We start from the raw sequence: 23,202 nt of genomic DNA on the forward strand, positions 1-23,202 counted from the left end.
GCCAGACTTACAGCATACCAGAGACACGGAAAGACTAACACGACTGAAACTCTATAAGCTTTATGGTCAAAACCCAATACACGCTATATGTTTTCTCTCATTCACATTTCCAAGGTAGGAAATGTTAAAAGGGCCGTTTCCCATGTTAGATGGTCTTTTCAAGCAAAACAGACCCGAGAAAACAGAAAGGCATATTAGGCTTTAGGTTTGTAATTGACTGACACCGATAGCCCAAATATAAGAAAACAGATCCAGAAGAGTGAATTCAGTAAGATGTCCACATCAATCTCATGTAGTGTAACAGACAGGTAAATGCGTGTACGTATCACTTACCTTCAGATGACTGTTTATTGACACAGTCATTCAGAATTAAACACTGAACAGAGTTCATTGAAACGTGTCAGAGGAAACCCAAAACCCAGCACACCGAAACGAAAGAAACAGAAACTTCACCAGGAATCAAGAAGTACAGCTACGTTCATTTGGTCATTGGCTTTGTGTGTTATATTGTTCAAGAATATCTTGAAACTAAGCAGTCTAAAACCAGGAGCTTTGCGTGATATGATGGCATAAGGAAACTGCTTCTGCTTTAAAGCAACAGAAGTGTACAGTCACGACACCTAATGGGATTGTTTCAGAATATTCCAGATAAATAGAATTGACTAAACTGATTAAAGTATGATAAATAAGTATAAATATAAAATGGGTTATTTATTAGAAGTGCATTATTTTATCATACCACAATGCTGGGTGCAAATTGTATTTATCCCAGAATACTCTTTTATGGTAAACGTGGATGATGTGTATAGTTTACATAATAATATTTACATATTTAATATATATATATATAATATATATATATATATATATATATATATATATAGACACAAATATAAGCCATTTGTATATTTTATAGGCCAACCCTGAAGTAAGCGCCGCACTGGCTCCCCTAACCGAAAGCCTATGCATTTTCCCCATAGACCTTTGGAAGATCGCAAATACATAACCACTGTGTTTTTGATATTTACACGTTTTGTCTATCAAGATAATTTTCACAAACTAGCAAAATATTTGCTATTTTTGTAGCCTAAATACAATCAGCAGAAGTAAAAAGCTAACCCGAGGCTAATAACAGACTACAACGTCCCGTCTAAGGATATAGTCGCATTTAGCTACTTGTTAGCCCTTCTTAAGACAAGATAAAGCCTTAGAAATGATGTGCGGGTTACAACTGGTGTGTTTTATGTCATGGAATAAAACATGAAAATATTTAGAGGTTTTGTTAACCACAGTCCTTATTGTAGGCATTCAACCAAAAACACATTGACTTCAGGGTAATGGAACAGGGCCATGACAAATTCTGCCCTGGTGTGAATTGTGTCCACTTAGCAAAGTCTATTAGCTAAAAGAACCTATAATGGCTACTCTTTTAGCGCCTGATTGCAATTCTTATAAAAGAATAGTACTTCACTAGTACTTAGTTAAAAAGACAATAATGATCAATTTAACAAAGAGCTTTGTATACTTGTACATAGACGAGGCTATGGGTAGTGAAATCAAACAAATATCGTTCTTAAAGTTTTAGTTATTTACAATAATAAAACCATGGTCATTTTAAAATTGTTAAGCAGATGTTGACAAGGAAATACTGGTGTGTATGCCATTTTATTTTATACAGCTTCGGTTAGCCGTACAACCATAGATATACAAGTACAGATGCCACGTTCAAGCGCTCCAGGCACGTAGGCGTGTCCGCCATCTTGGAACGGTCCACTGACGTCAATCACAGTTGACTGGAATGCCCCAACACTGCGCAGTCAAATGGGATAACCTTTTGCTGTTGTTTTCATAATGTTTTCATAATCGTACACAGTCAGATTCATTTTGAGTATTAATGGACTGTAACTCGCACTATTCCAATAAGGCGGACGACCTACGTATAGCGGTCCATAGAAACGGATGCTAATGCGGTCTAGTTATTTATATCTATGCATACAACAACATATCGAGATAACAGCTTTGTAATCAGGCATTATGACTACCAACTAGATTTGAACGAGGGGGAGAATTTGTCATGACACCGGAAGTGCTAAAATGCTAACATGCTAACTCCCCTCCGGGGTTTGCATTGAAAAACACGTCATCCATGTGGTACTTTATGACTGTATAAAAACATTGCTCTCTGTGAACATCTCAACCAGAGTGACACTGGCTCAACCAATGGCGCGGAATTACAATGTACAACCAATAGCAGTGTTTGGCTGATATGTCAGTTGCGCAAAAAATACACACTACACTCCAGTCAATGCCTGTTAGATGGTCTTTGTAGGGTCAACTTGAAGTTTACACTTGACCCGCCTAATGCAAATAAACTTTGTTTGTACTGCCGCTTATCACTCTTATCTAATCGAGGCCAGTGTTTACTCTCCAGCTGAGAGTTCAGGCCATTAATGGAAACACACTTTACTGTAACACACAGAAACACACAATGACCAAACAATATGCACACAGCCCAAGAGAAAGGCAAGATGCTGGGCCTTTCCGAAGCCAAACACACACACACGCAGACAGAGGTCAGCATTTTGGGATGCCACCTATGTTGCAACACTCATTTCAATACTGACCGGTTCGTTCTCATAGTAATTTTCCCAATGTATCCTTTGAGGTTTCTTTGTCATCTGCAAGCAAGGTAGATGAGATTAGAGCAACATTCCGGACACATCTCTCACACAATGCCTGCTAAACACATGCTGCTTTTTGAAAGGAACAACAACGGCATTACAAAATACTGCCACATGCTCGGAGTTATAAACACATGGGCTGTGTTCAAAATGACATGTTAGAATACTGCTCGTGCTGTTTTTCGAGGTACGCTGTATTTATACATACATTTTTCTACACAAAATTACACTAATAATGCAAAATAACCGTAAGGTCATGTGTCGAAAATGTAGCACACGGTTTCACGTAAAAATGCAGTATGCAAATATTCTATATGAATACACATATACACACACAAAGTGACATGTTCCCAAAATGACAAGATTATACAAACACGTTTAACTTGAATTCATACTTCTATAGAAATGTGTAAAGGAATTTAATAAATTTGAGGTTTTGGTCTTAAAACTAAGACATCGTTTCTTTTTTTGCGAATTCCCCAGATTGTTTTGGTCTTGAGACATTCATCTGAGACGGTAGTTAAGAAAGCGAGCTGCTATAATGGTACTTGAGAAAAATGACAAGAATTCACACCTCTAAAATTTCTACCCTGCAACGTTTTTCGGCTCAGAGGAGCTATTGAGCTTTAGAACAACATCTTTATGATCATGCTTCTGAGCGAGACATTTAGGTTTTCCCCTGCTGGAAACTGTACAGAGGGATGTTTGTGTACAGCCAGCCAAGAGGGGGACATGCGAGATCGCCGCACAAAAACAGGACCTGTTGGCTGAAAACAGAGGGTCCTGTGTTTGAACCCCGAGACCCGTGCTAGTGACTGTCATACGCTAGTGCACACTAATAAGTGTGTGAGATTTTAAAAGAAAGTGCACAGAAGGACTGTCATTGTTTTCTTTAATGCACGCATTATATAAATAAAACACAAAAATATATTATTAAATTATTAAATATATTATATAATATAAAATATTCACACCAAACACAAAGCACTGCATTCCTCGCTCTATGCTACTCTCGGGATTATTTGGTTTTATTCGCACGAGTAACGTGGAAAAACATCACGTGACAGGGAGTGTCCTCACCTGTCCGGAGGTGTCAAACCACACGTCTCAATGAGGTCTTCCCTCACAGTTCCCGCTCGAGATGCGGTTGTTGTGAATATCGCGCGTTCAAAGCAACCGCGCCAGCCAATTCCTGTCATTCACGTTGCCCTGCACATTCACCGTTTTGTCTCTTCACGTCTTAGCAATTACTTTGTATGTTTACTCGCGCAGACTCTTGGTGTGAACACAGCATTAAAGACATCCAAACACATGCAATGTTAACATTCTTGTACGTGCAAAGAAATGTACATGTGTGACCCAGACTGTGTACACCCAGCTAAAAGCTGTTTTGCGATTTACTGATTTCTACATAAAAGCCGTAGCAAGCGTAGTAATAAGCAAGCATTCATTTTAGAATATTATTAAAAACTGTATCTATCATAAATCTATCACATAATCTACTTTGATGGTCATAATTCGATTATGCGACTTTAGCTTGGATTTTACACAGGGTCACATATGTTTTCATGCACCAACGCTCCACGCAGAAACAACGCACCGAGGCAGGTGTGTGTTATGGAAACGAGGGGCATGTTAGGAGCACTGAGCGGCTTCCTGCGGTGGGATTAGCTTTTAAAGAGCCTCTCTGTGCGAGACCACTGGGCCAGCTGAAAGGAATGAACTCTGGAATCTATTTCCTGTGTTTTCCCCTCCTTCCTGTTTGCCCGGTGAGACTGATTCCATCAATGGGTCTGTTAAGACCTCAGAGAACAGCTGCCTCACACGCACGCTCGCAACAAAACTGATTTCACAAACACCGCTGTGTTGATCTTCAATGGGATAGATACACACTGACATGACCCTTAACGTACTGACCTTGTTTACACCTGGTACTAACATACGTTTGGGACACTGAAACATACGTGTAGAGAGTTAAATCCAGGTGTAAACAGGGTACGGCTCAACCCGTCATCTAGGGTGGCCGGGGACGCTTCTGGCCACGGTGCATTTGTTGATGCTTCCCGGACATCAACGAATCTGGTACTCATGTGAGACATAACAATTACAGCGAGTTTTAAAAGTAGAAAGCAACAAAGTGTTGAAAATCCCTAAAAAAAAACATCTTGACACCAGCATGCAGGCACTAAAAAACATTTCCATTGACAAAATCCACTCATAAGTGGAGATGTTTTAATAATACCAGATGCAAACAGCATCACCCATACGGACTATAAAAGCAGGTGTGAACATGCCCGCTGAAGGCGAGTAAAGAGCATGCGGCGGTATGAAGCCGTACCTGATTGAGGTAATGATATTCTTCAGGCTTTCTGAGGTGGAACACTGTTCTCTCTTCTTCACTTGCTCCTGCCAGCAGGTAGTAAAACACATGGTAGTTCCTGGAAGAATAAATCAGGTACAGTATAAGAGCATTTGGCTGTATTTGTTTATCAGATTCAGGCGAGTCGGAAATATAATGCACTGAAAAACAAAGGACATTCAGATTTTAATACTAGATTGAAAGATTGATGACAGAGTCGCATCGAGGTGTCCTACCTTTCATTGTGTTCCTGATAGACGAGCCTGGATTTTTCCAGCAGGTACTTCTCTACGTACGCCCTGAATAAAAGCAAACGTCAGATGAGTCTGGAGTGCCCAAGGTCTCACATCTCTACAACAATACTGGAGGGATGAAGCTCTTACCCTCTCACCGTTCCACTTTCTTGATAGTTCACCTGGATGAACTTGCCAAAGCGGCTCGAGTTATTATTGTGGGCTGTCTTTGCGTTGCCAAATGCCTGTAAAGATTAAAAAGAAAAAAATCATAAAGATAAATACAAACAAGCAGGTTTTAAACCAACTTGAACTCTATGCAAAAAGCATTTGGCAAATTTAATTTTTAATTCATTTTCACATGAACTTAAAGACATTGGAAAATGACAATGACTTTTTTGGTATTTGTTCCTGATAATCGAACCCGAGACATTTACGATTTCACTACGATGCTCTACCATATGAACTACAGGAACACAATAACACGCAACAAAGACCGATTGAAGATTTGAAGTTAGCATTTTAGATTTTCATTCATCATACACACGTCTGCTAAATGACATTGTATACACACGTGGTCAAATGTTAATCTGTTAAACCCTATAGACAGTGCTAACAATAAACAACACTCGAGAAATACTGTATATTTAAAACGAAGATAAAACAAATTAACTAAAAGGGGCAGGGTCCTGATGCTGTGTTCACACCAAACCTGAACAATCGCGTTGTACACGATTTATTGCGCGAAATGTTTGTGATTTCCGCGTGAGTGGCGCGTTTGCTGTGAACCCAGCCTTAGAGGACAGAAAACATACATTTATATTTAAACCGGCATAATTAAATGCAATTTCATAATTACACCATTGAACTTCTATACAAATTTTAAACATTTATTTATACACTTTTTTGTAATTATAGTAATGCATAACGTGTCATCTTTTAGCGCTGGGACTGCTCCATCCAACATTTTCAAACAATCTCCAAATACAGCGTTACATCCACCATTTATACAAGATTTATCACTGAAGTGCAGTGAACAAACAAACACAGCTGAACTTTGTGAACGCAGTGCTCTCTCTCTCTCCTGCACTGCTGCACAAAAGTGAAAGTGACGTGTGCGCAAGCTCCTTCTCCCGCTCTCCTAGGTTGACGTGTGGGCATGCTTTTCTGAGTGAATTGACCCATAAGGGACTAAGGAAAGTTGTTACAAAACCTATTCGAACGCTGAGAAAATGTATCGGGCACAGAAATACGACGACATACGTCTAACTCGTATTTTGACTTTAATACCATGAAACAGTCATAGCGTCAAAATCTCATACTGGCACATCCCTAACAGAAAGTCTTCAAACAATAATATGATTTAATAATATGATATCTTCTGAAGCAAAACACAAGTGTGAAAATCATTAAGCTTATTTAGCAAAGCTGAAACTAAACAAAATCAGACAATGTCCATGTAAAACAAAGTTATGATTTAACAATCCAACAGCTTGACAAACGTAAGTGGACATACACAAATATTTAACATGAACACTTAAAAGTGCTGTGTGTGTCCAGTCTCTCCTAACCGGCCTGTTTATTGTGTGTCACTCTGAAGAGGGGGAAATTATTCAGTTGTACATAAACTTCAGTTATTTGTAGGTCCACCACAAGTAAACAAATTCCTCAGCGGACCGGTCTGAGCAGCCCGAGGTACAGTGCTGCCCCTCGCACCCACAGCCGCTCCAGAGGTCAAGCACACACTCAGCGCGCACCACCCTGCTGTGAGTCAGACTTTCAGAGTGGGTTTTACAGCCAGGACAAGCCGTTCCACCACAGTCCAATGGAATTCTGGGTAGGGCGCTACCACTGCAACACAGCTGTCAGCCATGAGCTTACACTCGCAATCGTGACATACTCGGAGAACTATGTTAAGTAAACTCTTCCAGCAGAAAAGGTTATGTCAAACATTGAGATAACGTTACGAATGGTCTCTGGAAGCCGCCTGAGAAAAGCCCTTTTAGTAGCTGGTGATGAACGGCGCTTGTCAAACATCAAGTGGATGTTGTACAGTTTTCTTCTTCAGCAGGACACATCGGTAGTTCGTCACTGAACGGACGAGTGTCCAAGACGATTCGGGAATGAAGGTCAGACGAGGACGGTCATCTCAACAGTTTTTGTGTAGTAAAGGACACGGATGCACGGATATCGGCAACCTTAAAACAGTGCACATGTCGGGAGCAGATAGAGTTGGATGGTCACGTGTCAAAACACAGATTAAATTCTTGATATTCAACATTCCTCTGTAGTACTGAAGGAAACAGCGGCTAGTAAAACCAGATGGGATTTATATATTAATCACCCTGCAGATGTAGACCTGGTCTTGGTCAAACCATATTCATAACAAAAATACTCGAAGTCGGCCTTTCGATTTTTGACCCTTAAAAGTATAAAGCTGAAATGCACATACACCCTAAGTGGTATTTAATGCACAGACACATAAGAGGGACAGTTCAATCCCAAATTACCATTTTTTTTTCATCATTTAGTCACTCATGTCACTCCAAACCTGTACAACTTTCTTTCTCTTGCAGAACACAAAAGATATTGTTGGTGACAGATTTTTATTTATTTTTCCTACTATGGTAGTCAATGGTGGCCAAGAACCGTTTCCAAATAGCTTTCTTTACATCTATGGGAACAAAGAAATGTATACACGACTCGAGGGCGAGTAAATGAAGACAATTTTTGATTTGGGTGAACTCTCCCTTTAAAGCCACAATACGTAAATTTGTAATGCTAGATGGTGCACTTTTGAAACAACTACAAAAGGCAAAGCTATATGACGTTATGTAAGTGAGTGGAATTATGGGACGTGTAATTTTTACCCTCCAGAGGCGTATGGAGATCGGCCATCATGTTCACGGACGAGGTAATCAATGAATTGTATTTTATGTCATCGTAATGAATAAGCTTGTTAGCCCGCGAAGGATATTGGACTTTGTGTAGCATTACGCTACCAAATCAATTGACAGTTTAAAACAGTCGTCGTTTAAAAAGTAAACTATTTTGGGTACTTTTTTGGGTTCCCTTTAGTTGCGAAGAGTAATCACGAACCATAATAACAGAACAACAGATGCTGCATAACCACTTCCGCATTTGCGTGTTGCCGTAGTATCTACAACCGGAAACTGAGAGTATTGCGGAGCAGCGGATATGAAGTCTCTCATATGCGACAAATACAAGGGAGACGCCATTATTTTAAATAGGAATTTCTCTGGATTTGGGAACATTTGGATGAATGTAAGAGCACAACTGCATGAAATATATCACACTGTGCAAGTGGGTGGATATTTCATAACAACATTCTTCCATATTGTGGCTTTAAATACACATAGACCTTAAGTCAGCATCAATTCACTCAAGCCTCATCCATGAAACATGAGCAGAAAGAATTTAGGCGTAAACTTTTCTTAAAACCATTCTTACACAAATAACAATTTATAAATGGATCCAATTCAACATAACAGTGGTTTCATGAATGCGCTATTCAAAAACTCCTTCAGCTCATTTTCTATGAATAAGGCCCATTTCGAACTCTAAAAATACATAATTTTCCATAGGATAAGCCATTATTAGACAGGATAGATTGACAAGAAAAATGATTCTGAATATAAAATATTTACACATTTTGGTGCCACTTTGGTGTACTTTCGTTGTGATAAGGTCTCAACTACAATTATCAATCACATATATTGTTTTTCTGAAATGTTCCCAATAGTACCAACAAAAGAATATTTACGCTATCCCATCATGCCTTGGAAGTGCTAAACCGCTCCACAGAACAAACCACAAGACACAAAAAGGCTTTTAGTCTGCATCGCCTTTACCGGAATCAACTCTTGACAAATATCAACTGTGAGGAGAATGATAACAAAAGCAGAAACTGTAAGTGAGTGCTCGTCCCGGCACAAGACATAAGGGAGCATTTATCAGACATATTTGGTGGAGACTCATCGAAGCCTTTCAGTTTAAAAACTTTGAATTGATCCCATGAGTTGAGGATTGAAACGATCATACTGTCAGTCACACAAACACACAACAGACGGCTCGCATCACACACCACACATTTTAACAGACACAAACAGGTACATATAAGCACTGGATCGGAGAGCCGTCGCAGGGGAAACGCTCTCCAAACACTAAACAGTACCAGTGTGCTAAGACAATAAACATGCCCGTGTGTGATCGTGGTGATTTTGGCTCCGTCTGGCTCTCATAAATGGCTGTTCACAGGAACAGGTCGCCACATTGAATGCTTAAAAAAATGAAATAACAGCAACATGTGCGAGCTATTTTCTATTATTAAACAACACTGACTGACGGTGTGGGTACCGTTCATTATGTTGAAATGTAAAGACGTGCTCACAACATTAATAAAGCTTAAACTTGGATTGAATACCTTTAAATCCACCATTAAAAGAATGAAATGCTATTAAACCTGCCTTAACATCAATAACGTTACAAGCACATCGATCCAGAAGCATTCCAAAGCACATTTTTAGGATTTTTGCAAACATGCCGGTACATCTGAAAACAAATTGTGTGCTAATTCATACGCGACCTTGATGATATCTGAACCAAGAAACGTTCACCTGAGGGAAACTGACGTTGTTTTGTTTTTGTGTCGCTTCGAATTCTTTTCTGAATTATACTGAAAACAAAGTGGAATGTGACAGAGAGATATCTGGTTTAAATGCTATCTTAAGTAGATTTCGTGCCATGAACTGTGCAAACTTTGGTACATTTAAAAACACGTCGTTCCGTGTACGTGTACACTGACACGCTCACTTCATGAAAAAAAAAACACAGCCGATAACAGCTACTCTTTCTATGAAAACATTTGACATTTTGTGTGTGCAATATGCATACAAACTAACTCAGAGGTTTGAGCACACCAAAACAAACAGCATATCTGAAACGAGAAGGTTTTATTTTCGCCTGTAAATCAGACTCGTTCAAAATGAGACCAAATGTCAAGTCAGAAATAGGACATTTTCCAGGAATAGACTGAAGAAGATGCAAGGTGTGTATTACAGGTGTGATGTGAAGGTCTATAGATGATCTGTGGAATACAGAGAGATGATGTAATGGGAGCGGCAGCTAAAGTTGTGCACTGTCTAGTCAATAATAGTTCAGTACAGCTGTACAGGAAGGAAGGAAGGAAGGAAGGAAGGAAGGAAGGAAGGAAGGAAGGAAGGAAGGAAGGAAGGAAGGAAGGAAGGAAGGAAATTGTTATATTACAACCAGACCGGAAGTTGATTTTTGGCCAGGCATGTGCCTCTAAAACAGCCGAGTTTCTCTTATATCTGCCAGTAACATGGTAAGGGTCTCTGAGGGTCTATATAGAGTTCACATATCTAACATCAGCCAACATTAAGTCTTTATATGAGTCTCTTTGCACGCAACTGAATCCATACATCCACATGAGCCGTCTGCACAAATGGCCGACACCAGAAAATCTCATTAAAAACCTCAATGAAGCCTAATGCAACAGAACTCCGTAATAAAATACTTCTGCCATTGCTATTAACTGACTTGACTTAACTGTAGTTATAAACCTTAAAATAAAGCACAAAAACAACATAAATAACAGTAAGCGGTGTGCCACTGCATAATATTGCTCACAATAAAATCTAAATTAGTCAGAATCAAGGAAAAGTATGAACAAAAAAATACTATGAAGACGTATCTTTGTTCTGCTGAACACAAAGGACGATATATGGAAGAATGCTTGTAACCAGACAGATCTCATTCCATATTTACTCAAATAGCATCTACTATGGCAGTAAAAGGGATATGAGATCTGATCCCTTTAATGACATGATATTTAGCCATTTTCATAGCATAGCATCGCGTGACGCAACATAGCACAACAAATCACGTGACGCAAAAAACATCCCGCAACGGAGTGTCTTCACACGTACGGACGTGTCGAACAGCAATTGATGCGCGCTGACAGCAAACGCACCATTTGTGTCTATTCGCATCTTTGCATTGACTTTGTACGTCATTTCCTTGCGCAAATCGCTTAATTCACGTTAAGCATTAACTTTGTGAACTAACAGAAGTTTGACAAAGTTATTCACTAGAGTATGTTGTCCTGTTATGCATTTAAAATAATTGCCATTTGTTAATAACAATGCCGGTTGCAATCTGTAAGTTTTTCCTCTCTATCGCCATCTCTGTTTGAAACATAAAACTGCAGGTTATTTACATACTTATGTTTCACATGTGGTTAAGTCGAACAAGGTCAAACTGTACAATTTTGTGTACCTAACCGCTCAAATAAGAAATCTTCTTGAATCGCCTTTTCTGAGGAAGAAAGCATTCGCTAAAACATACAAAACTGAATTCTGTTTTAGCACGTTTTCTAAGTGAATTTGCCCTAGTGAAACAGTGTCATCAGCAGACATCCCATCATCCATCCTGCTGTCGAGATAATGTCTCCGGCACATGTGCGCTCGCTGTGTAACTGTGTCCCCGCTTTGATCTCTTTGATTGTCATTTGACACAGGCAGGAAAGTTTAGTCTCTTATCAGTCAGAGGTCTGTGAGGCACGGCACAAATTCGCCTGCTTTCCTTCACCTCACAGCTGAAAGCTACATCCTTCCCATCATCCTCCGACAGAACACTTTTCCTCTTACACTTGCTGACCTGACCTGCAAGTGGGCCTATCTCTGTTCTCCTTAAATATCCCTGGCACACAAAAACAAACACACTTCTCTTTGATAGAAGTCTATTCAGAGTTAATTGACCGTGGTGGGCATTTTAAACCTGATGTGCCCTTCTACGACCGTGCCTCACTTCCGACTGGATTCCACTGTATTACTTGCAGCATCTTCGTAGCTTTGGTTTGTACACCACATATTTTCGTGAAATCATGACCTCCTTCAATGGGCTGTAGAATTAGTCATAATCGGTATAGAAGGTACATAGAACATTTTACAAAATATCACACAAAGCTCACTGGATTTTGGAACTGTATAAAAGCTTCGCATCACCCGAGTTAAATTATTCCTTTGACCCTTGAGAACTTTTTATGTCTAGGTGTACGTTTAGTCTAAAAGTAGTATATAGATAAGATATAACGTTTGCACAATTTTCAGATTCAGTCATTACAAACCAAAATTATATTTGATCAAATGTTTTCTTGGACTAAATAAATGATTCAGATTTGATGTGAACTCCTTCAATACCGTTTAAAAAGCATCGCAGGGTGGGACCTCAAGAAACCTGAAATTGGAAAATCTGGATGATTTTTAGCCACAACATAAATCCCTTTATTACATCTTTGTTATTCCTTTGTTTTTTTAATGTTATTCCATGATTTTACTATTATTCTAGAAAAAAGTAACTTAAGAAGTGGTGTGTACAGTACATGTACAATGATGTGAAAACAAATGTGCTGAAATTAATTGAATAATTTATTTAATATTTATAACTCAAATGTCTTAAGATGATAAAAAAAAATGGTATAGTAAAATGTTGTTTGATTTTGGAAAAGACTCGAGAGAAATAGTAGTTTCTCAGCAAATACTGTACTGCTATACTTTGTAAGAAAAAAATAAAGTTTTATGCTTAACTAATGTTAATATCAGCTTCTCTTAAGTTAAGTGCAAAGCTTAATTTAACAAATGTTATCTGACTTAAACCCATTCTGCAGAACTCCTGTAAACCCAGAAGTATGCAAGAATGAGAAAACGACATAGTGCGCATGTGTATTAGGTGTGGGGTGTGGTATGCGCGTGTACATCCAAACACAACGAAGGAGAAATAAATACATCAATGGCGGATTACATGGTTTTTTTGCACTGCGCAATAGTTTGTTAACGCTCTTTTAGATTAAACAATTTTTAGATTAAGATTTACTACACCAGTGCTATAACCACCAGCGGAGACCTACAGCAAAATCTTAACACTCATTCACGGTTACGAAGGATTTTTAAACGGCGCTTTTGGATCAGACCCGGCAGGACGAGTAGATGGTGGTACAACTTTGTCGATGGCGTTGTTGACGAGCTTCAATGGAAGGAAACCTTTCGAATGTCCAAACTTTTTTTTTATTTGTTTGTATATGTGCGCACGCTTCGCTTCACTATGAATGAGGAGAAATGCAGCGCTCTGTATTATGGTCTATTTAGCGATGGAGATCCGCCTTCCAATAAACCGTCAATCAATCGTCAGGGAATCTGGTATTTTTTCTTTAGAAACTGATGTCGTAATACAGCATTTTAGTCATTTTTGCGGATCTGTGTAAACACGGATCGTTTTAATAACGGTGTCGTGTGTACGTGAAACATATCAAAACCGCAAAAGAAAAACTTTTCTGTTTTTCATTGTGTAAACGTGGCCTAAGCCTTCAGGGATATACTTACTATACTTACACAATATACTTACTATACTTACTCGACTGCCAAGCAACAGTTACAGTTAGGAAAAGTGCTTCAGGGATTATTGCTTTCTGAGGCTGGATGCAAAACATTGATCAAACTTGAATGAAGAAGCCGTTCTGCGTCATAAAAGTTTGCACTTAAAGACATTCACCCGTAAGAAAACCCTAGATGAGATCTCTTTGATACATAAATAATTTCTCAGAATTGTGATGATTAAGTGGAGAGCAAACGGAAATGTTTTCTATCTCATGTATTTCTCCTAAAAGCAGAGGCAGAAATCTCGCAGAGAAGTGTCTCAGAAAGCGATCTCAACAATGTCAAAAACTGAGCTCAGATTCAAGTCAGCAATCAAAAGTCCATATATATATTTTCTTAAATCATTTGTTAAAAAGCATGCATATATCTGTCTTTCAAAAAAAAGATCATTTCCTGATTCCAGAAAGTGTTTATCATCACTGCATTCCTCTGTTCTCACACAAAAATCACGTGATAAGGAAAACGGCCACAAAAACACACAATCCAATCGTCTCCGATTAAAAACTGAACTTTTGACTCCTTACACAAGACCTTTTTGTTTCCTAAGTGTATGAGAGGCTGAACATTCAGCGAAACATCCTCCCCAAAAAGAGAATTGTTGATCTGGAGTGACATTTATGACAGAAACAACAAGGTAAACATGCCATAATGTGAATAATACACAATGGCGGGGTCAGCTTGAAGCTGAGGATCCTTTTTTGGGCACGGAGTTCTCAAGACATTCCATAGCAAACAATGGTTCAGTGTTTTCTCAAGGCGATGTAACAGGAGCGAGTTGAGCTGAGCTCTTCAGAGGCCACAGGAAAACTCAAGACACTCCTTTGCCCCTCGCTGACTTTCTTGGAAAGGTTGAACAGCGATGAGGAAGTCACATTATCTTGTAAAAAGCTGCTGAAAAAAACATCTCCATTGTGGGACAACCACCCGAGATCAATCATTTTGTTATTTCAAATAAAGATCGCAATTCCCTTACGATGAATGACAACTTAATACATCACTTACTAGAGGTTCTGACAAAAAACGCTTATTCATGTCAGGTTATATTTAGGAGCTTCAAAAGTATTACATAATTCTTTGTTAACGTATAGTTACTATAGTGGGAAAATCATCAACACTGAATGACTGAGCTCCCATAGTCACCAAATTAGATTTAGGTGTGACTAACAGTACCATACTAGAAGATCGTAAAGAACAAGTAGGAACATAAGAATGGAGCAAATCAGATAGATATGAGGGACCAAGGTTGCGAAGAACTTTATACGTGAGAATTAATACCTCCAAAGTTTTTCGGGGCAAGGACCCCTTAGATGAGAGATGTATGGAGCAGGGACCCCCTTATGCTAAATGTCTAAACAGCTATTTAAATAGCAAACAACACTTATTGTCACAGCACTATTATGTTAATACATTACATTGCATGTTATTGTTGCACATACATACTTTTCTGAGTATTTTTACTATTAATATAGATTGTTTGATTATTTTAAGCGATTTGCAGCATCATGTTCATTTTACTGTGAGATGGACAATTTACTTTCCTTAGTTCATCTATGAGATCATTTTAACAGTTAAACTTATTAAACTCTGTATCGTCCGTTCATCATACAGACACCTACAATATCATTCGAAGCTGTAAAGGGTTTTCATTTATTTGCGTAGATCCACGCTAAACACAAAACATTGTGCTTTTGTAAAATAAAGAAAGCCAAAAGGATGCGCTCATCTGTGAACTATTTCTCTCTGTTTGCAGAAGCGATTCAGGTGCGCTTATGTCAAGTTGTGCTTTTAAGGGGCGATTCACATTTCGCGCATTAAACCTCGCGGCCAACCCGGGCCGTGACACTTTCACCCTTCAAATGACCCACGGTGCGCACGCAGCAGTCTTAAGTTATGTGTTTTTAAAGCAGAAAACACTACAGGCATTAAATCGATACTAATGCTTTATGAGTGCTTTTTTCAGATGTGATGGAAGAGACATCACTGCAGCTGACAAAACTCTGGGCCATTAATGTTGCATTATTCAGATGTCACTCTGTTTCTCTCTGATATTCACAAGAATGAAGCTATTAGGACCGTGTCCTCTAAAAAGGCATCAATAAACTAATCTGTTATTGACCGCTGTGACCAGGCAAAACGGCTGTTGACTACAGTACACACTGCAGCTTTACTGTCTGCTAAACCATTTCCTAAAGATCGCAGGCAGTTTATGCCAATCTCAAATTAATCTCGAGTGCCTATGCAGTAGTATTGGTTACGTCCTATCTACGAAGATTATTTAATCAAATTCATTAAAGCTGTACGATTATTTCCGGAAAAACATGAGCTGCTAGAGTTGGGGCTAGCGGGGACAGTGGGATGGAACTACAGCACGAGCAAGCAACCCAGTTGTCCGATATCCCTTCGTGTTTTCTACATTATGCACGAACAAGCCGATTGCCAACAAAACAGACGTATGACTTAGTTTGACTTACCGCGTGCAATTCATGTACGGCATCTTTCAGCACTGGGACCACACCATCTATCGTTTTCAAACGATCTCCAAATCCAGCGATATATCCACCGGTTATATAACATCCATCGCTGAAATGCCATGAACAAACAGACACAACTTAACTTTACTATCACACGCAGCCCATCTTGACGCAGTGCGTATAATCTTGATGGTTAGCGGGTCTCGCTAGTCTGTTGACTCGTGAGCGGGCTCTTTCTTTCGCGTTGCTGTGCTTTCCCGGGAGAATGGCCAATATGGAATAGGATGACGACACAGGGATCCAAACAAAATAAAAAACTTTCAGAATTGCTGGAGTGCTGGGGGAGTGTATCAAGCCTAAATTGACCATGTTAAGCCAGGACGTTAACAGTGTAACAAAGTCAGAATGCATGACATAGCATCTGACCCCATCTATAAATATTGTAAGTGCAACCTGACAAAATGATGCTACAGTGTTGTTGTTGGTTGCCATGTTGTTCTAAAATACACAGGGATGTAAATCTGGGCTGATAACTAGGGTACAAAAGGAATAGGAACCAGATACTTGAGATTAAAGTTTGAATTCCTCTGTGCATATTTTCAGAAGTTACTTTTGACTATAGTAAGCATAGTTACTATACTATAGTAATACTATAGTATTTGCATTAAAAAGCACAGGAACAACAAACTAACCATAGTTTCATTATAGTTACTAGAGTTTAACCATGATGTAGTTCAGCTAATACACTTCGTTGCACTGTACTTGTATGTGTGTAATGACAATAAATTGAATCCAATCCAATCCTATGGTAATACAAATTGCAATAAGTCTGAAAACATGAATCTGTGTATATATACACAAAACGGTGCTAATAAATATCTATATTTTCTGCAAAAAAGTCAATAAGCAGGCTAAATGACCACAGAGGTCGATGTCTAAATGTTATACTTTAACTGTGGAATTGATAAGAATCGAAATCGATAAGCAGAATCGGAATCGCTGAAAGTTCCAACAAGCCCTGCTGACAACGATACCTAATAATTCTTGACATTGGAAACCGATACCGATATCCTAGCCGATACAGATTATCTTAATATTAATATACATTTTTCTGAGCCTAAAGCTAAAATGCAAAAAGTGGACGACTTCTTAAAACATTGACTACAGAAAACAAGGTAACATTTACACTGAAACTCACATTAATGAGACGATTCTGATATGGCCGATAATATATTGTGCATCTCTAAAAATACAAGCTACAAATATATAATATTATCTTAAGTTATATATTACTTATTTTTGTAAGAGTTTGGACTTTATGTACAGATGATTTCTTATTGCATTGTCAAGACCAGAAGTGAAGTGAGTCACAAGTGTTTTTCTGGTAGCCGTTTCTAAAGCTGTGCAATGCTGTGGTCCAGATGAATCACTGATCCAGCTTACTAGATCATCATCACTCACTCAAGAGTGGCTCAGCCATTCATTCGGTCACCCACCAGCCCAAACACAACAAAAGCATATTGTTCTGCTGAGTGACCCCATCTGACCGACAATTTTCTTCCTCCCGCTTCTCATCTGACAGACGAAAATCTTGCAGATTTAGACAACGTTGCATCCAGAAGTGTCTATCCATCAGACCCAAAGGAACTGAGGCATTGTGGGTATAACCGAAGTGAAAATGTATAAATACACGTATACTTTAAATTAGGGCTACGGCCAAAAAAAGATTTAAATTTAAATCAAATTGGTCATACTGCTACCTTTGCTAGCAACAGACTTCAAACACACAATTACAGTTCCAAATTACAGAGGACACGGTGCCTTTCTTGGCAGGGCCTGAATTTACATAAACAACAGAAACAAACGTTATTGCGCATGCGCACTTTCGTGACCCCAACTGAACTTCCGGTACACATTCACAAACAATAGCGTGAATGAAGATTATTTTTATATAACAATCAAAAGAACCCGAAAATAAAACTTACTTGGCTTAACTTGTCCTTTCAATATTTTGTATTCAGACTGCCATACCAAGCGCTAGATGTCAAGGTACCCTACGGTTTGTTTAAATGCGACCGAACTACAGGTCCCATTGAACAAATTATATATTTAATAAAATAGTTACATCCAAATTCAACAATTATTAGACAGTAATAATTAATAATACAGTTTTTATTATAAGTAAAATAATAATACAAATGAATATTAACACAAATTAAATAAAATATAAAGAGTTATGTTATTAGACACCAGCCAAACACAAACCAGACGTTAACTGAAGGTCAGGCGCACGCGTCCGATGAAACTATAAGTTCTGTAGATGACGGCTGTAATATTGGGTTGGGCCGGAGGTTCACATGAGCAGATGTGACCTTGCCTCTGGTCACAGCTGAAGTCTGTAAAATATCTTCGACTGTATCGATTATGCTGCCGCATCACACAGAGCGATCTGTCACCGTATGCGAGCGCTGACCCAGAACAGCAACTCTGCCATGAAAAACTCAATGATCAATGTTACCACCTGCAGCCCCGATGCTGTTTAACATGCATGTATATAAGCATGAGTGTAAGCGTGTTTAAGCAATGCTCTGGCGGTATCTCCGAGCAGACTGGGCCCTGTGCCAGGGTAAACCCTAACCCCACTGAACCCATTACACGCTACACACAGTCTCACTGAAGCCTTTTGTCTCTGGCAGCCGTTACGGAATACAAACGGATGCTGCCAGTATGACGAAGGAAGCTGTGACAGTAGCGAGCGCGAGTTCGATACGCGCACAGCCTCGGCATGAGACATTAAAGGGATGAATCACACAGAAATAACATTTCAGTCATCATTTATTCACACGTATTTCCTTCAAAATCTGTGACTATTCTGTGGAACACAAAAGAAAATATTTTGATAAATGTCTCCGGGGTCCATACAAGGGAAGTCAATGGGGGCCAATAGTCAATGACATTCTTCAAAACGTCTTATTTTGTGTTACAGAAGAACGAAGGTCGTACAGGTTTGGAATGATCATTTTGGGGTGAAATAGGCCAAATTGGGTACCTTACATATAAAGGAAGACCAATCTCCAAAAATAAGATTGTTCCTTGTCCAGGAACCTTGAATGTCTGTTTTTCAGGAAAATGAACACAGTACTTTTAAAACGATTAAATATGTTGTCCAAGATGACAAGCACTTTTTAATACAATTAAACGTTTTTATTTGTTATGTTTGTTATTTGCTAAAGAAGCGTAAATACTAATATTGATTTAAGCAAAACAAATTATCACAAAATATGCATTATAAATTAAACCTTGTTAAAAAAAGGGTAACAATTGACTTAAAGCATACATGTGTAATGCATTACAAAAGTACTTTTAGTGTATTTATTTATAATGCCTTGTAATGCACCTTATAATGGATTGTAATGATAATTGTAACCAGAGTAAATACATTATAACACTTCAATTCATTGTCACCTAGTTAGGTTATGAAAAACATTTTATGTATTACAACACACATGAACAATTATAATGCATCATAACCTTTAATAATAACCCTTTATAATGCATTATACATAAAGGCTTTAAGTAAAGTCTTCACCTGCTTATAATCTCTCTGTCACCACTCACATCAAGCATCTTTTCCTCCCTGGAACGAAGTTCAATTCAAGTCTATTCAAATCATTTTTTCTGGATAATACACCATAAATTTGAACTCTCATAAGTTGTGGCTAGCTAGATTTCCAGACAACCAAGCACTAAGTAAATCTGTCCACTTTTATCTCAGAGTACACAGATAACAAACCCTTCAACACACAAATACAAAACTGTGCAAATACAAGTCACCAAACCACAGGACAAGTGATATTAATCCACGTACATTAAATACAAATAACTAGTAGAAAATTCATTCACAAAAATATGAAGTCTCCAACTCAAACAAACAAGATGAACAAGTCAAGCACACAAAGTTGACGTTCCATCCCGCCCAGAGGGAAGTGTGCGTGGGTGTGTTGGTAAGGGAGCGCGTGCATTGTGCGCCGGTGGGCGTAAGCATCACTTTTAAACACGCGGTTCTATTGCTCACGGTTTATACAGCGGCACATTAGGCAAGAATGAGTCCGGCTGTTGATGGCAGCGGGGTTGAACAAAACACGCCCTCTTTCTAAAGTCGCCTGCGCTTAGGCAAGGGCTCCGTTGATACACTGACTGTGGACAGACAGAAGAAAGCCAGACCTGATACAAACTAAAGTGTGAGGAGGAGATTCCCAAACCCAACAGGAATGTAATGCATAACCTAACTGACAGGAGAGAAAAACATAGCAACGATCTCTCGAACAAAGAAAGAAAACTCGACTCTAAATGCGGTTGGAAACACAAATGGCCATTTTTAGGTTTCTAGTTTCAAAGCATTCCAGGTAACTGGTAAAGAATGACACTTGCGAACTTCAAGGTCACAAATTCTAAACATGCGACAATAAAACCGAGTCACTTTGGTTCAAACAATCGGCGAAATGTATAAATGCAAATGCACAAGAATGGGTTTAGACTTGACAGACTAACCTGAACATGCCTTCAAGCATGAAGTGGTTTCCATTACCGTGCATGAGCTTTTTCTCATGAAACTCTCCCACAATCGACAAAATGTTATTTATTACACTAAACGATTCTCCTGTAATTTATTAGCTGAATTTGACACAATTAGCGAGACAGCTTCTGCTCCCTGATCTTTATCTGATTCAACTTCATCCTCAATGTGATGTAAAGCGCAAAGAGAGCAGTCACTGTATCGTTGTAAAGCCCGAAACATCTCAGAAATCCAAAGGCGGCGCGTTATCAGCATCAGCGGGGCGAGGCTGGATCATGTCCAGCTCCACTATCTCTGCTTTCTGATTCTACCCCGGCTCAACTGGCTTTGCTTTGGACATTTTCCCACGACACTATTCACCTAGAAAAGCCCTGCGCTCACATCTCAACCTGTCTGCATGAACAGGAGACACTGTCAGCAAATCATTCATAATCTGTCAAGTTTATTTAACAGTTCACCCAAAACTTTAAACGCATCCCATGAGGTTTAAAACGAAAGAGAACAAAACAACAGGTGGTCACAAGAAACACAGACCACAGTCATTACATGGGGAGTGGCCGGCTGTTGGAGGAGGGGAGGCTGATAGACTACAGTAAAATATCCCACCCACAGCCCTGAGAATCTGATTTGCTGTGTGACTTCGAGACAAACACAGAGATTCTCTCCAGAACTCCGTGGCGTGTGACACAGATATCTGTCCGGCACACAGTGTGCTCACAGAGGTCATGAAGGAAACGTCGCAGAACGTCTGCTAATGGGATCGAAACGTAGGTGGAAATATTCTGCACTGTAAAAATGTTGCACTGCATGACTATGAAGGAACACAGCAGGCGACGGGTACAAACATATCAACAGATAAATCAAACAGCACGCTACAGTTTCCAGTTATCAGCTCATTTGATGACGATTTGACCTAAAATCAAAATCTCGATAAATTGAACAGTTTCTGTCGATTACGGGACGAACGATTATTTTGTTTTCATATTTTTATTGTAGATTTTTTGCCAACATAGACACGGTTTGTACTGTAAATATGCACATCTAAAGGTGGGATATTTTTATGCATTCCTTTTATTGTCATTTTAAAACAATAAAGGGAAATACATACTATTAATGGTTATTTATTGAACATTCAAACAACATATCTGTGCCATTTTTTGGAAACATTTCCTTTGCCTTTGATGTTTTTGAATTAGCTTTGCAAGGTAATTTATGAAGGTTTTTTCTGTATTTATTGTCGACGTCGTCTTTGTTATATTTCTTTTATTATTTTGCTGTATAGCGGCTTTACTGCGGTTTATAAACGTGCTACGGAAAGAAACTGAACTGAACTTCTGGAGACACGGGTGAACATTATGCAATGTGTGAAATATTGTATTATACCATTTTCTGTTTGAATACTCGATTCTGACCTTCCTTCAAAACATTGAAAGATTAAGGAACGACAAAAGAAAACCCTAAGAGATCATTTCTTTATGCAATAATAACACAAAACGTGCCACATGTTGAAACAAAATTGCCATAATGTAGCTCTACATTACATTTGTTTCATGATGTGCCTTTGCAACTTTGTAAGGGGCTAAAAAACATTCTGTGTGAGGATAAAAGCAACTCGAATGTGTGTCGGAAATAAAGAAAAATGACGAGTAATGCTCTTCAGTCTGTGTGAAAGCGATCCAGGGTCCGGATGTAGACAGTGGTCCTGTAACCGGTGACCTCTGCACTGGATTGTTAAACATCAAACCAACCTGCAGTAAAGTGCCAATGAAATTGAAACTATAACTCACTACAAAAGCGTCTGCGTTAACACAAAGACTATTACAGAGCCTCTTTAAGTGACTGTTGTGACAGTTTAGATGTCACACGGTCACCAGTTACGCCACAGGCAACATTCCTCAATGACGAAAGATTTATTCTTAACAGGGTGGTAACGTTGATCCTCAGACTGACTGTAATACAGGTCAAAGTTGAACAGGAAATGACATGCAGCGACCGAAGCTTAGAACACAAATGAGCTAAAGATGCACAGAAATCAAATGGACAAAGATACAATACATACACTCAAAAGAGTTTCCAGTTTTCAGCTCAAACCAAGAGAGTGACAATATAATTTTCTTCGACCCGAAAATACCATTCCACCCAAATGAGAAAGATACGATTTTCAATATGTAAAAGTGCAACAGAACAAGACACACAGCGAAGCGGGTTCACGGAGATGCAGGTTTCAGACGTCACGTCAACAGAGGCACTCATGAAGTGTTTCATCTACAAGCCTGTTTTCATCTTTTAAGGTTTAAAAGAACTTCCAAACTTGGTGTTTCAATTCCTTAATATGGCTACATGATAAATACAAAAACACAATAAGTGTATGTTGTGAGGAAGGCGGGACGATGGCATGAGGGATAGTT

At 38.9% G+C, this 23,202-nt stretch overlaps 1 protein-coding gene across 5 annotated transcripts in view; it reads right to left on the reverse strand.

Moving 5' to 3' along the window:
• myo9aa (myosin IXAa) overlaps window positions 1-23,202 on the reverse strand; it is an 88,706-nt gene that overhangs the window by 39,962 nt on the left and 25,542 nt on the right. For 4 of the 5 annotated variants that reach the window (XM_079459349.1, XM_079459351.1, XM_079459352.1 and 1 more), the window contains exons 3-6: window positions 5,424-5,518; window positions 5,277-5,339; window positions 5,020-5,119; window positions 2,625-2,678 (exon numbers count right to left, since the gene is read on the reverse strand). In XM_079459349.1, the coding sequence (XP_079315475.1) occupies window positions 2,625-2,678; window positions 5,020-5,119; window positions 5,277-5,339; window positions 5,424-5,518 (312 nt within the window). The remainder of the gene's footprint in view (window positions 1-2,624; window positions 2,679-5,019; window positions 5,120-5,276; window positions 5,340-5,423; window positions 5,519-23,202) is intronic. The other variant, XM_079459350.1, reaches the window with a different exon arrangement.

Source organism: Barbatula barbatula, assembly GCF_947034865.1.
Source record: "Barbatula barbatula genome assembly, chromosome: 1".
Lineage (NCBI taxonomy): Eukaryota > Metazoa > Chordata > Actinopteri > Cypriniformes > Nemacheilidae > Barbatula > Barbatula barbatula.